Source organism: Cervus canadensis, chromosome 12 (genome assembly GCF_019320065.1).
Source record: "Cervus canadensis isolate Bull #8, Minnesota chromosome 12, ASM1932006v1, whole genome shotgun sequence".
NCBI classification, from domain to species: Eukaryota; Metazoa; Chordata; class Mammalia; order Artiodactyla; family Cervidae; genus Cervus; species Cervus canadensis.
The window spans coordinates 68,488,583-68,503,747 of NC_057397.1; the positions used below are offsets into that span (position 1 = coordinate 68,488,583).

Genomic DNA, 15,165 nt, shown 5'->3' on the forward strand with positions numbered 1-15,165 from the left:
CTCGTGGTGGGTCTTGAATGTCAGAATGAGGCAAGAAGAAGGACTGTGTGCTTCTGTGCGTATCAGGGGGTGAGTAGTTAGAGGAGAGAAGGAGACTCAGGATGGGCATATGCCACAGAAGCTTGAGGAATCCTGTGCAGTTGGAGTCTTGAAATTTAGTTCTTGTGACCTCTGATGAGGGACACCCAAATAACAGTGTCCCAATCACTTCCTGTTAGAAGTTGAATGTTGTCTTAAGTGAGGCTGTTTCAAACCAGGGGGATACAGAATTGTCCTACAAATGAGATTGTGGAGTCCTTGACAAGTGTAGGCTACAGCCCAGTACTAGGGACTGTGCTTGTTGAGATAAAATGTTTTCTAAGTCGGTTATGATATCACGGGTTCCTTTTGTGGAACAGAAAACTACTTGTATTTTTATTAAAGTAAAGGGACAGTCTTTATGTTACAAGATGCTTTTGTAAAAAGAAATAGATTAAGAGTTGATTTACTTCAGACTGATAAAAAGAGGTGTGTTAAATCCTCATTTTTGGAATAGCTGTGTCTTATTTACTAAAGGAAAAAAATGCCCCAAATGTTGATGTAATGTAATTCTAAAGAGAAATGTGTTTAGGCAGTGAGGGGATTCCTGGCAGTGATTGAGAAACACAGTGATGGGGAACTGCACTTGATCGCTTTTGAGGTTGATTCTTGTGTGTGTAGTCTTTTACATCCTATTAAAACTTTGAAAGATAAACTGATACAAGAAGGATTTGCCAAGGCCAGCAACTCTTCCTTTTAAAACCTTGGCTCAGTGTACACACTGAAGGGATGGGGGAGTAAGATAAAAGCATTATAAATATGAGGTTAACTGAATTCAAATAGAAGGTTCTCTCAAGTTATTGCATTCCTTAGAAAATAAATACATTGCACATATGGTTAAGATTGATCAAAAAAGTATTCTGTATGCCAGTGATTACATTCCCATCTGTGATTAAGATTTTCTGTCTGCATCTGGTTTTCACATTATATTTCTGTAACAAGAATCCTTTATATAGCAGAGTTCACTTTCTGTATTTTCTATTAGCTGCAGCTTGAACTACTGCACGGATCGCAGATTTACACATGTGGTTTTCATTACTTCATACCATTGAGAAAAAGTAATATTTGTTTGGGAATGTATGTTTTCCACAATTTCCATGGTAATACAACATGTTGAGCCTTTTTAATAACACTCTTGTAGAACTACAAATTGAGGCATTCTACTCTTGGTAGAGTTTAGCTTTTAAACTGGTCTCTGTGTATGTTGACTTCATGATGAGATTTTACAGGTTCAGTGGCTGAGGATTGGAACAAAGCAATATTAAAGATAGAGAAATTTCAGTTGCATGTGATATAGACTTTAGTAAGTAAGTATCACAAATAATCTGAATGTGTATTCTTTAGTACTCATGACCGTTACTCATTTTATTGTTATTTTATATCAAAAGATCATTTATTGTGTTGTAGGTATGAAGCACAAACGTAATACTCCAATCATTATTTTGAGAAATCCAAGTCTTAGCACCTCCGCCCCCCTTTTTTAGGTGAATTATCTTATTGACTGTGATATAATGTTTCATATATAAAAATTGTTGAGGAGGAAGAATTCTCAGGGGTAACTTGAGGTTTACATTGTGTGTTACCTCAATGTGTATTTGTATGCCATGCTAACATTTAAGGAAAACATGTACACTTGAAATACTTTGTAACACTATCTTCCTGCCAACTTTTCTCCATTCACTTCAGAATACTCCCATTAAAACAGACACATGTGAAGTTAAAAAGTGAAACAGTATATTCTATACTGGGAGATCATTTATAATTGAGAGATTTATCTTATAAAAGTTTATCCACATGGTAGTTTTATGTGCCTCAAAACTGAGACCCACTATACCATTTTTGATAATAAACCCAGACAGTAGTCTGGTGTTTAGCAGTCATGAGGAGGAGGAAAAAGGCTTAGACTCTAGGGGATTTGTATGGACTTGGCTTCCTTCATTTGTTTAATGGAGATTGTTCAATATGGCCCACACAGGTAGGATTCACTGCATCAGCCTCTCCAGGGCTTTTTGTTGATGTTGTTGAGGCACTAAATATTATCAGAAATCATACCTGAATCTAAGAAAAGTATCCATGTCCTTCTTTTTCCCAATAGTACTTATTTATCTTCTGTTTACATTATATATATATTTAAATTTTGCCATTAAGAATGAGAAACTGATTACATGATAGAAGAGTTGTAATGTGTATAAAGGGCGTTGCCTTTTAAAAAATAATAGAATCTGCTTATTTATGTACATTAGAGTATGTATATTCACCAATTTCAATTTCTAGGGAATAGTTTGGTCTCTTAAAAAATAGCAATAATAGCCTTAATAATATTTTGAGACTGCTTTTATAAATCTGTTCTTTTGCATTTATTGAGTTATTGCTTTATGTGCACATGATTGTGCTAGATTTATATCTCATAGATTATAAGAACTAAATAGTAATGCTTGTTCTATTCAGACTAGTGGTGGTACTGGTAATAGTAGGTGAGTAATAAATAGTGGATGTTTGGGAATGAATGAATGAATGAACTGTAAGCCTGACAAATCTAAGCAGGACAAATGAGAATATCTGGATTGCTTTAGGGAAAAATAAAAAGTAGTAGAAGTTTGGTTTATTTGGTGAAATGATTCACTAACAACTGTTGTTACTAATATTTTCAAACTGGTTGGTTGCATAAAGATTATTAGTTACTGCTATTAGTTGTTTCGGAATGATGGCGGTATATAAATTTCAGAACAGTGAAACAATGGGGATACCACGTTGTTTTGAAATGTGATTTAACTTGCATGTGAAATTCCAGAAAAATAAAAAACGCAGTGTCTAAAAGCATTTTCTAAAGAAACTATCACTGACAGATTAATTTTAAAAAAATAAAATGGGTAACATCCGAAGCATTCTTTTAAGGTATTGATGTATGTATGTTTTAGATCCAACTTAAGGAAAGAGCAGTATCCAGCTTTGAGTCAGATGATTGGAGAATGTAGAGGCCTGGAGGAAATCAGAAAATGGGAATTGTTTTGGATTTCTCTAAAATGTAGAAGGGCTTGTATCTGTTTGTTAAACAAAACTGGCCTAGTATTTTAAGTAGATGGGTGTAATACTTCAGACTGGTTGTGATATATGCGTTTTTTTTCCCTTTGTTGTTGTCAATAGAAAAGATTGATCTCTGGGCTGGTGAACATAATATCTGTCCCAGTCAGAAAAGGAGAGAGGAGATTAGCAGAGCGATTGGTGGAGAATGATATCTGTCAAAAGAAACACTTGGAGAGCACTGAGTTTAGTAATAGGTGACTGCCGGAAAAAGGGAAACTTTGAATATTGTCAAGGTAAGGAACAGACAAATATTTTGACTTTGTGATTTACTTACATGCCAAAAATCAATCTTTTGTTTTTTTTTTTTCTAATAAATTATTCTTGTGAAGATTTTCCTTTTCATTTCTTTATTTTTCTAGTGCCGGTTGATAAAGAATTTGTATTACATATTTTAAAAAATTGTCTTTGAAATCTTTGGGTGTGGGATTGGCTGTGAGATCCCTTATTTGATAGCAAATGATTAAGTACCAATTTTGTTTTTACCCCTGTTGCTGTGCTTCTTGCCATGTTTGGTAATACGTCTGTTATAAGATGAGCAGTACTTGGAGTTAAAGAGTAAAAACTATGCCATGATTTCTGTGTTTATTGTAACTAGAGATGGTATTTTCTGAAACAGTTTGTTGACTAAAGAGGGAAAAATGCTTTTCAATTTATTGTTTCTTCTGTTTGATTTGGATTTAAAAAAAAACAAAAACTTGTAGGTGAATGTCCTTTCCTAAGCAGAATTCATTTTAATGTGTCCATAGGCACATTAAAAAAAAAAAAAAAGTGATATCTAATTTTAGGAAAACTATAAACAACATGTAAACTGTTTCCCAGTTGGCAAGTGACTTCTTAAAGTCTGCAACATTTAATAATTAAGGACAGCCCTCTGTTATGAATTCCAGAGAGTCGATGCCTCCAGCAGCCAGTTCTGCTTCAGGCTTAGTGGAGTGGAACAGAAGTACAGATGACTAAAGATAAACTGTGCTAAGAAAGGATTGAGAGGTAACACAAATGTTCTCTGGTACTGGTTGGCAATCTAGTGATTAGGAGGGGGTTTTTGAAGTCCTGTGACTGCCTGCTTGACTATATGGAAAAGAGGGTAGCAAAATATTTACCATTCATGGCCAGTGTTCTGGAAACGCAGATGCCACCCCCCCGACCCCCACCCGCAGCACACACATGACATCTACTCTTGCGGTTCCTACGAAGACTTACTGGTTTGTTCTTCAAGTTTCCGAGAAAGTATTGGCAGATGAGGGTGTTTTGTTGTTGAAAATCCAGAGAAAGTGCAATGATTCTATGTACGATTATAGGCTCCTTTGAGATAACCAAAGTCATGCCTTAGTTTCTCTCTGTATTTGTCTTCATTTCCCCCATCCTCCTGGTAGGATGTTCTTCTACCGTAATTAGTGAGAGACATCAGTTCAAAAGAGAAGACAAGGAGCTCAGCCTACCAACGTACTGTTATTACCAAAAATTAATTTTTTGAGAACTCAAATCTTTGTTGATTAGACTTCTCAAGTCCAGAGAGGAGGGAGAGTGTGAGACAAATGGAGAGAGTGGGCGGAAACATAGACACTAACGTATGTAAACAGAGAGCCAGTGGGAATTTGCTCTATGACTCCGGAGCTCAAACTGGGGCTCCCTAGTAACCTAGAGGGGAGGGAATGGGGGGAGGTGGGAGGGAGATTCAAGAGGGAAAATAAGCAACAGGATTTCTCAAGTCCAGCATAGAAAGGAAGGTGTTAATAGCATAAAGGAAACAAACAGGTAATAATAACAGCAACCCTTGCTTTAGAATTGCTTTCTCTTCATCTTCCATCAGAAGAAAGCACTTGTTCCACAGAGGATATACTTCTCTGCTTTCTGCCTTATGTATCTGTATGGGGATGGGGTTTAACAGTATGATAAAGATATATAAGGTGCAGGTTTCAAATTGGAAAAGAAAATTGGATTTTAAAACTTGAGTGTGTATTGCAGGTATGTAGCATCAGGGTCTTTACCCACCCCCACACCATTACAACCATGCTCTCTTCCCATCATGTGGCATATCTCTATGACCATTGCAGCATGGAAGATTCACATTTAAAGCAAAAATGCTTGACAGAGACATATTTTAAAACGAGTTAATGCATTTTATTTGTTATAATATGCAAATACCAAGCCTCAGCATCAGGTATCAAAAACACCATGCTGAGTTTCTCTCTTTCTTGTGTGTGTGGGTGTGCATACTTAAAATAATGTGTGTGTCCACACACAGTATATATACACATGTATGTACACACATATATGTGCATATATGTATCTGATTCTGTGTGTTTGCTTATTTTATAACTTGGGTTTTCTGTATGTTTCATGTGGCATTGAAAAGTTTACTCCTAGTTTTTTCTTTTTGGTGTGATGGTAGTGGGTGTATAGAAATAAATATGGGGTTGAGCCAAGAAGTAGAGAGAAACAGAAATCACATACTTTAAATTTACAAAAACATGTGGAGTCCATTGGGTCGTTGGGATTGTAATCTGAAAGCAGAAAAAACAAAGAACTAGAGCCTGTGAACAGTTGGGGCAGTAAGCAACAGTGGCCTGAGGTGGTGCTAGAGAGTCTGGTCCCTGTGATGAGTTTGAAGCCAGGTCGGGGTCACCAGGAGACAAGCCTGTCTCTTTCGGGAGGCCAGGAGAGAAATGATGTCTGAGGGACAGTCACCAGCTCCGGTAGGAGCTTATGATAAAGGCAAAATGCTGCTATGTTCCCCCTAGTATTTTAAAGCATCTCCTAAATATGCAGTGTTCCATTTTCCACAGCTGTGTTCTTGTGTGTCTTTGTGAGAACTGTGCAGATTTGGGACAGTTAGGAGTGGTATCCAGCCTGAGGAGCTTGCGCTTATAAGCCGTTAAGGAAAGGGTCCAGTATTTGTCATACAAAAAAAATTAACTGGTCATCTAAAAGATGTGTGGGCATTGGAACGGAAGCAGTTATGACACAGGAAACTTGTTGCAAAGTGGTTTGTATTTATGTTCGAATCATGGGATGGGATATTTATTAGTACCAATTTTAAGATACTGTATGTGTTTCAAAAGCCACACTTGTGTTTTTAAAAATAAAAATGCTAAATTTAGATGGTGCTGTGTACCTTCAGATATTTGTATCTTTATTAGCAAAAGAAGAAGGTTATTTTCTTAAGCAAAATTGCTGAGTTTTGAGAGCATTTGCATTTATTTTTAGTTTTTCTTGGTCATGTTTGAGAGGTCTGATAGCATTAATGGGCTTTACCCCACATGGAGCTTTGAGCTTATTGTAGCACTGCACACTGATCCCAGGTCAGTGTGATGCGTGAAATCAATTTATTTGAATCTCTTTGCCTCTATAGGAATTTGGCAGCATGCCAGTTGTTTTCATTTAATGTTCTTTGTGTTGAACACAGACAAGCAGGCATGCTTTTGTATTCATCTCTCTTTTGGTGTCTGTCTCTTTCAGCCAATATTTTACTCTGTGGATTCTGAGATGAAGAAAGAATGTATTATTTATATGATTCTAATCATTACTTAATGTGTGTGTTCTACTTTCTTATCTTTTAAGGGATTTGTTTTTAATTAATATTCCTGAGTTTTCCTAGTGACTTTCTTTGTGGAGCAGAAACATTTTAGAGTTTTTAAAAAAATTATGATTTTGGATGAGACATAATAAACCAGACCATAGGTGGTATTTGCTTACCATAGTGTTTGTTATCAAAACGGAAAAGAACAGTGTTCATTACACCATACGACCAGTGTTTCATTTGTGAACTGGATTATCAAAATTACTGACTTCTTGGGGGAGCTTTCTGAGGGTGAAAAGATTCATACTTTAATCGGGTGCAAACGACACATGATTAGCGGGGTAGTTTTCTTTTTGAATAACACATCTTGCTGAAGATGCCCCTGTTTTTACCTAGATTTGGTTTAGATGAATCTTGACAAGTTCCTGCCATGAGGGCAATTTTTTTTTTTTTTTTTTTTCTTTTTAAAATTTAGAGGGTCCTGGCAGGGAACAGCACAAAGGTTTCTGCAGCACAGAGGCTGCGAGCCTGGTGTGGCTGCTTTTGTGGAGAGGATGTGTTTCTGGGTCAGCTCTAGGAAGAGGTGCAGAAGGAAACGGGCAGGGAGGAGGAGAGAGCCGCCGTGTTGATGCTCCGGGCTGTTCTCGCGGAAGTCGGTCTGCAGACCCGGGGCGCCGGGGAGCCTCGGGGTCAGGCCCGCCCCCAGCACCCCGCTTCCTCGTTTAATTACCTGAAGAGCCCAGCAGCCCGCCGGCGGGTGTGTGAACGCCCGGTATCTCGGCGGCCGCCTGGCGCTCCGACATCCTGCGCGGCCAGCCCTGTCTGTCCGCCAGCGGCAGGCTGGCCCCCGCCCGGGTTCCTTTGCCTTCTGGAGGCATTGTGTGGAAGAGGGTTTGGTCAGGAATTGGAGGTTCCTGCCCCTGCTGTGTCCCTCCTCTCTCTCTCTCTTTCTGGACCGAGCTGACAGACCTGCTTGATTCTTTTTTTTTAATGAGTTTTAAAGATCTGTCTTTTTCATTTTACACTCTGGCCTTGCCATGAAACACACATCTCTATCAGCAGCCACAGACGGTGGCCAGTGCAGGACTGGTCTCAGTTAATGGGCTCTTACTTTCCTAATTCCTGTTCTTTCCTGTCCTTCCCATGGTGCCTTTTTGGGTCCGATTCACTGGTAGTTTGGTATGAAACTAGTAATTCGGAGGTTATTTTTATGAGGCCGTTTTGGAATCTTCATCTGTCCATGAAAACAGAATGGTCCATTTTTAAACAAAGGTGATAGAACAGTGAAGTTTGGTTTTTTTCCCCCTTTTCCATGCAATTTAAATATGGGGACTTGGACGTTTGCTGTGGGAAGGGCCACACCCTTTGTTGAAGCTGGGGATGGTAAGAAATACTATGTGGATAGAAACGTGTGGCCAGTTTGAGAGTCGTATGGGGTAAAGACTGAGGAATGCTTGGAGATGGAGCCATTTGGGAGATCCCCAGAGCGTAACAAGATGTTATCTTTCCATGAAGAAATCCAGCAGGTTCTTGGTCCACAGTGTGGGCTGATGAAATGTGTGTGCTGTGGGTGGGTGGGTGGGGGGGCAAAGGTGGTGGTGGGGGGTTTCCTGCAAAGGGAGGGGAAAGTGTGACTACATGTGCAGTGATTTGCTTTTTCCAACTACTTCATTAGGATTCTGTCATGCACACTTAAGTGCATTTACCCTTTAGATGCACATACGCGCATCCCATTAATGTGAATAGGGGTTGCAGCAGGTAAAGACAGCAGTGTGTACCTTTGTGTTGTGCCTCAGCCCAGCTTTGCAAAGAATAAAGAAATTGGAACTTTGCAGAGGAGAGTTTCATAGGAATGATTTTCAAAGCTTATTTTTCATATTATATTTATGGAAGCAATGTCAATATTTTATGTGTTTGTCTACCACTCCAGCGAAAAGTATATAATCATTTAAATAATTGGATTAGCCTGGTGCGTCTTGTGATGGAGCTGGCATCACCATGATCTATTATGCACTAGCATAAGTAGCTCTGCCATAAGTGTTATGTGTATCCTCAGGCATTGCATGTTTATTTATGTATCAGCCTGCTGCATTTCTTTGAGTCTTTCTCTTTCAACATCAGTATAAATATGAGAAAAGAAAACATGTAAATATTATTTAAGCCGCAGTCAACATTCCTGACTGGTCCTCTTCCACTGACAGACTTCAGGTATCCCTCTTTCAAGCTCCAGCTTTCTGGAAGTTCTGTCTACCTAGAGCTTTCTTACTGCCAGTTACAGTATTAGGCCTTAGCAGCAGAGAGTGTATAACGTGAGAAAAACCTGGAGGACTTTGAAAAGTGTCTGGGGAGAGTTGTGGCTTGCAGGTGGTGGCAGCAGGAATTAAAGAGCAAAATAGTAAGAAAGTGGCATTGGTACCTCGTGCTGAGCGTGCCCAGTAAATGTGGGGTGAAAACAGTAAGAAAAAAAGCAGATCCCTGAGAGAAGAGACTGGGAGGAAGTGAATTACTCTAGAAAAGAGAAGGGAAAGGCCAAAATTTATTAGTAACCGTGGGCTTGTGTTAATTTATCATCAGGAATCAAAATAGGACATTTTGGTATAACAGATAAAAAAAGCCACAGTATTCCAAAATTTTAGTAGTCTGGTGTCTGCAACTGAGTAATTTTAGTAAAAGTCAGAAGTGAGATTTCTATACAGAGTAAGAATTAGGTTGAGTTTTATAGGTTTTAACTACTGCTCAGTATTATTTCAGAATGTACAGAATTACATTCTGTTCTGCTGCCTGTCTTGTGAAGCAGGAGGAGAGGGGGTTTATGACCACGAAGCCCAGTAGGGTCAGAGTGAAACATTAATTTAAAAATTTATATTGTTATAAAAGCATATACACTGTGCTGGGTATTATTTGAACAAATAAAGCAGTTTTGGAATGAAAACTTTAATGGAATCAGTGGTAGCTAAACATCTCTTTTTGGTGTAAGTTTGAATTTGTTTATAAAGGTGGCAAATTAGTATGTATGGATAGATTTTTACTAATTTTCAATGTGGAGAGAGAGAAATGGAGAGTTTGTTAGAGAGAAAAGTCCTGTGGTGGGGGAAAATATGATGAAAAAAATCCTGGGATTTTTTTTTTTTAATTGCTGTGTATTTGCTCCACCTGGTGGATTTTGTTGAAAGTGTTTTAATTCGTGTTAATGAGAAGACTACCCTGCACACAATTTATAGTAAGATGAATCTTTTGTTTTATTTTTGTTGCTGTGAAAAATAGTTTAATTGCTATCAAGGTCAAAAACATTTCTATCTTTTGTTCAGCACTTTCGTTGTATTGAAAGTAATATTTATTGTTTATTCTGGTTCAAAAATGTAATACATGCTCGATTTAGAAGATCTGGAAAATAGAGAAAAATTAAAAGAGGAACATAAACGTGATTTATAGTTTCATCACCCAGAACCATTGCATTATTTTGAGAATAGATGTGTTCAGAAGAGGACCACTTTGCATTTACATTTAGTTAAAGATGTGTGGGATGTTAAACACTTACTTTGCCAAAGTGTGATTAATGATGATGATTATATTATTTTTGGACAAACGCTGCCTTTTGAATTCCTAAACTCTGAAAAAAAGACCAGTGTTTTGTAGGAATTGCATTTGCTGAGCTACACGTCTGCTGAAAGCAAAGGTCGCAGAGATAAAGGTACCTCGTGTGCTCACAGGGCTGTCCATAGGGGTGATGGGCTGTGTGGTCTGTTGGGCTGACACAGATTGCTTTCTTTCAAAAACTTAAGGATTCAGTTGTGCTTTGATCATCTTATTGTTTTCCTTAGGTTATTCTTTTTTTCTTCTTTGGACTCCAAAAGCTCTGTAACAGAAGGTGAAGTTTTGAAAACAGTGTCTCCATATGCAAGGGATTTGGAGACCTTTTTATTGTCTTTAAAATTGTCATTCATAGTCCTCATTAGCATTTATTGTTGCAAGCGTACAAGCAGAAAATGTGAAATTGGTATGTCATGAATAGCCCCACAGAGCTCTGGAGCCCTCCGATTTTGCCTGCAGTGTGGTGTGGGCTGGGCTTCCAGGGAAGGCTGTCCAGATGGCTGCCTGCACCGAGCAGAGCTGCAGGGTTTTGTCTGTGCTGCTGGGAGGAGGGAAAGCTCATTGGAGCATACGCCATCACCCTTGCTTTTAACAAAACTAACTAGCCATTAGTCAGGATGGGGAGCTGGTGACATTGAAACAAAGGTTTTCCATATAGTGTTACAGTCCTTGTCAAATGGTAAGGGATGGGTCTAGTTAGAGTGTCTTTTATATTATTTGAGTGATTTTTGTAGGTAAGAGACATACAAGGAAACTAAATGGCAACTTATTGGCAGATTTTACATGTAAGTAGAGAATGATTGTTTTCATGGGAAAATGCTTTTGTATGAAGAGGCAGAGTTGATACAGCTAATACACAACCTTGTGGATTACTAAGGAAGTGTTTAATTCCTTTAAAGTTTTTAAAATAATTTAACCCTTTGCTGGTGCCTGTGGATTAATCTGAATTTAATGATGCTGGGTTTGGAGCTTGCATTTAAAGAATGCAACATGCAGACAATGCAAGTGTTAAAGCTTTTATCATTTCAGAATTATTTTGTTAGTAGATATTGAAAATCAAAACTTGTTGGTGAAAAAGAACTTCAGTATATTGCAGTGTTTTAAAGACCTCAGCAATGTTAGAAACAGTTCGCAATAATTACGAATACAGATTTTATTTATTTGTGCCATGGATGTTTTATCTTAAACAGATTTCATTGTAGAGAACTACACATACATGGTCCCTACATACTTAAATGTACTGATACATGTCTTTTCATTCATATGTAGAGGATATTATGTTTCACCCAGAGTTGAGAATCAAATATAGTGCCTAAAAAATTGTTGGAATGTTATAACTAACATTGTATTCTCTATGCATTGGAGATGGTAAAAAAAAAAAAAAAAGAAATCAGACATTGCGGCTTATCAGCTTAAGTCATCGCTATTATTTAAAAGTATGTTATGATTGAAATCCTCAAATCACAGTTTAGAGCACATTAACTCACTCTAACGGATTGGAGATACAGAAATCAAAGGGTCCTGAGTCCTCTGGTTTGACATGTCACAGGTGAAGGCAAGGGGTCATGACTTCTAGCTCTTGACCTGCCACTTGCCCTGGTAGAGCTGGATTTCTTGACAGACCATACGGCGTGTTCTCCATGAGACACTGTTTCGTATGGTACTCTGTCATCTAGTTGCAAAAGATCCAAGCAGGGAAGCCTTCCTGCCGCTGTGATGTCTGGTATAATCACCTATTAAGACAAGCTTCCTCTATCCAGCATGTTTCTTTTACTTGATTCCACCGTATTGCCCCACTTAGGCCCTCTTGGACAGCCCCAAATAACCCTTTGACCCCATGATGTTTATGTACCCTTCAAATTCTCAAGCTGGCCATCATGTCTCCTGTTCTTTTTTGTCATTTAGCACAGTTCTTGTGAGCTCCTCTGTGGGCTGACTGAAGGGAGATACAGGTGTTTGCCAGCTCTTTCCCCCAAAGGAAATATTGGAGGGAAATAATGTGAATGTGTCTGGTTGTTTTCAGCTGATATTTATATTAAGGAGTTTAAAAGTGGCAGATTCCCTCTTACCTTTATGAAATACCTCACTGAACTTTTTAACTTAATTTTTTTTTTTCCCCTGTCCCACTCATCTCTTTCTGGTTGGCTGCATCTGACGTAGCCTAACTCCATAAACATAAAACCGTTTGTTTTTCTTACAGACAAAGTATTATTGGATTTATCTTTGTCAGGAGACAACCTATTAGGGCCTTTATTTAATACAGTTTCAGATGTCTTTCAGTGGCAGAAACAAATTAATGTACATTTTTATTAGGTGTTGTATCTATTTAATTGACTGTCAAAGTGATGAGAAGTTAGGAAATCATCCAAAAGAGAGGTCCATCGTAGCCCAACAGCTCACACATTAGGTAGGTTTGCCCTGTCAGTGGGATGCCTTTAGAAAACACTAATAGCTTCCAGCTGGGTGGAAAATCAAAACCTTTGGGGTCTGACAAAACTAGCAGATTTGAATTTGAAAGCAGAGCTAATGCCTCCATTTTATTTTTTACCACTCGCCCATAAAACATTATTTTCCAATATGTCAGCCTCATTTGGTGGCCAGTGGTCTGAAATTGAAAGTGGAACAACAAGCGGAGAAATCTGGACATTAGTGAGTCCGCCCTTTCAAGCTGGTGCGCCACTTTGCGGCCGGGCTCCCCTAAGAGCAGGGGGGTCTTAATGACCATTCATCACTGCTCGTTGGCTGGTCACTGAGTGCCTTCTCATTCAGTTTATCAAGTCTTGCACATAGAAAGTCAGAATCAGCCTTCTTCAGCTTTGTTAAAGGCAACGAGGAGTAAAATGCTCCATTTGAACCCATTTTGCCCTTGTTTTTTCACTTTGTTAATGCAGCCCTGCTTAAATGAGTGCTTTTATTGGGTCGGTTAGAATATCTGAAACTATTAATTCTCTTGTATTGAATAGCTGGTGGCAGACCAGAGCAGATGGGGTAGGAAGGTATTTGGTTGGGTGTATTGCTTTCAATTAGGATCAATGAGGTTTCAGCTCCTTTGAATTAACTCACTTAATACCCACTGTGTGAAGTCACAGTGTATCACAACAGCTTGCTCCAAGCAAGTGGGAAGTTGAGAAGACCTGTGGAAAAGCTTTGACTCAAACTCTCCCTTCCCCAGTGTAGAGAGCTTTCATTAACTGCACACAGTTTCAGAAGACTCTTAGTCCCTGTTGGTAAGTTAGGTTTGAACTAAGGAAAAGTCTCTAAGATAGGGATGGTCTGTTTTGGAAACAAGTGAAAAACACCTTAGCGTAATACCATGATGTAATGTCCTTCTAGTGAATGAGCTATATACATTGTCAAAAATTTATGTATTATTTTGGGAGCCAGGCGTTCAGTTGTCGACGAAAGTTACTGATTTGGAAGGTGATTTTCGTAGATGGCGCTCTTTAAAAAAATTGCCTTGAAAGTGCTCAGTGTTCTTAATTAAAAGACATGCATTAACTAACATGGCTCTTCAAAGGATGATACTTAGTCAGCAGTGAAGTCTTTTGTTTTGAATATATTTTAATTTTTAAAAATATGTTTCCTAGTAGTAATTCAAGACAGTGTTTTGCATCAGAGTAAACTATAATAGATATTCTTTTTTTCCCACTCACGTATATACATGGACTCATCATGTTTTTGATTATCTATTTTTGTTTTACAATTTGGATTCTAGAGACCTTGGCTCCTTGTACTTTTTTTTTTTTTAATTAAAGGGAAAATTATTTCTGTTTAAGTAAGCATATAGAACTATATATCCAGGCTTCCCTGTTCAGGGGAGAACCGCCAAGTGAGTTGGTGCTTTGCTTGCCTCCGTGGCTCGCAGGATAAGAGGAGGAAGCTGGTTCCTGGAGAAATGCTGACCTCGTCTCAGGTGCACACACACTCTGTTAGGCCCTTTCTGCAGCCAGACTTCTAGGTGAGAATCTCCAGGGATCCAGGTTTTGTTGACGTGGATCAATTTAAAGTGGCAATTACTGTAGTCAGATAACAGCTTAAAAAGCTTTTTTACACATAGAAAAGATACATGATCACATGGCATATGGGAGTTCAATTTTCTGAGCTGTAGTTTAGGGACTTGCAGTGTACCGATATCAAGACCTACTTTTAAAACCGGATATCATCCAGTTTTCAAGTGTATTGCATTTCTGTCCTGTGATTTTCTATTTTAGAAGTGATTCACCATGCATATTGATGAAAGTTGGGTTCCCCCACTGTGAAAATGTTCTCTTTCTAACTTAAGTATGGTATTAAAAAAAAAAATCAGTGCCATGTAGCATTGAGTGGCTTTAAAAAATATTCTCTTTAAGAATGAAAACCTACAGATTTAGAATGCTGGATTTCATAAAGGTCCTTACAGCAGGAGTTAATTGATTATCACACTCATGCCTGCTATAAAGCTTTCTGTCATAAGAATGTTTGAGATCAGTGCATAACTGTTCTGAAATCCATTACACAGAACCTCATTACAAGTGACATCTAACTAAGATGAACAAAAAGATTGGCCTCATAAATAGAGTGCAATATACTATTAGTGACAGAGTGGAGTAATCATTATGAATTGTAGTCTTTTTACAAGTTGTCTCTTGACAGTGATGGATTTTTGAGGGGTTCACTCGATGAAGCAGCACTTCTTATTGGGGGGCTGTAGAAGTTCTTATTGATTGGCACTGTTTAGCAGAGATGATCTATTTTTAGTTTGTGCAGGGTCTGTGTGTGTGCGCTTTGAAACAGGTTGTGTGCAATTTTGGCGAGAGGTGTAGGAAGAGGGAGGAGGCAGAAGTCAAGAGTCACTGCCTCTGATTTCAGATGGGTTTGTTTTTATGGTTTCTTTGAGGCAGCAAGTAGGGGGA

At 38.5% G+C, this 15,165-nt stretch overlaps 1 protein-coding gene across 8 annotated transcripts in view; it reads left to right on the top strand.

The window, feature by feature from the left end:
• RUNX1T1 (RUNX1 partner transcriptional co-repressor 1) overlaps positions 1-15,165 on the top strand; it is a 149,850-nt gene that overhangs the window by 22,956 nt on the left and 111,729 nt on the right. For 5 of the 8 annotated variants that reach the window (XM_043483914.1, XM_043483911.1, XM_043483913.1 and 2 more), the window contains one exon: positions 3,223-3,395. The exons of the other annotated variants lie outside the window; for them this stretch is intronic. In XM_043483914.1, the coding sequence (XP_043339849.1) occupies positions 3,308-3,395 (88 nt within the window). In that variant the 5' untranslated portion in view covers positions 3,223-3,307. The remainder of the gene's footprint in view (positions 1-3,222; positions 3,396-15,165) is intronic. 8 annotated transcript variants of the gene reach the window in all.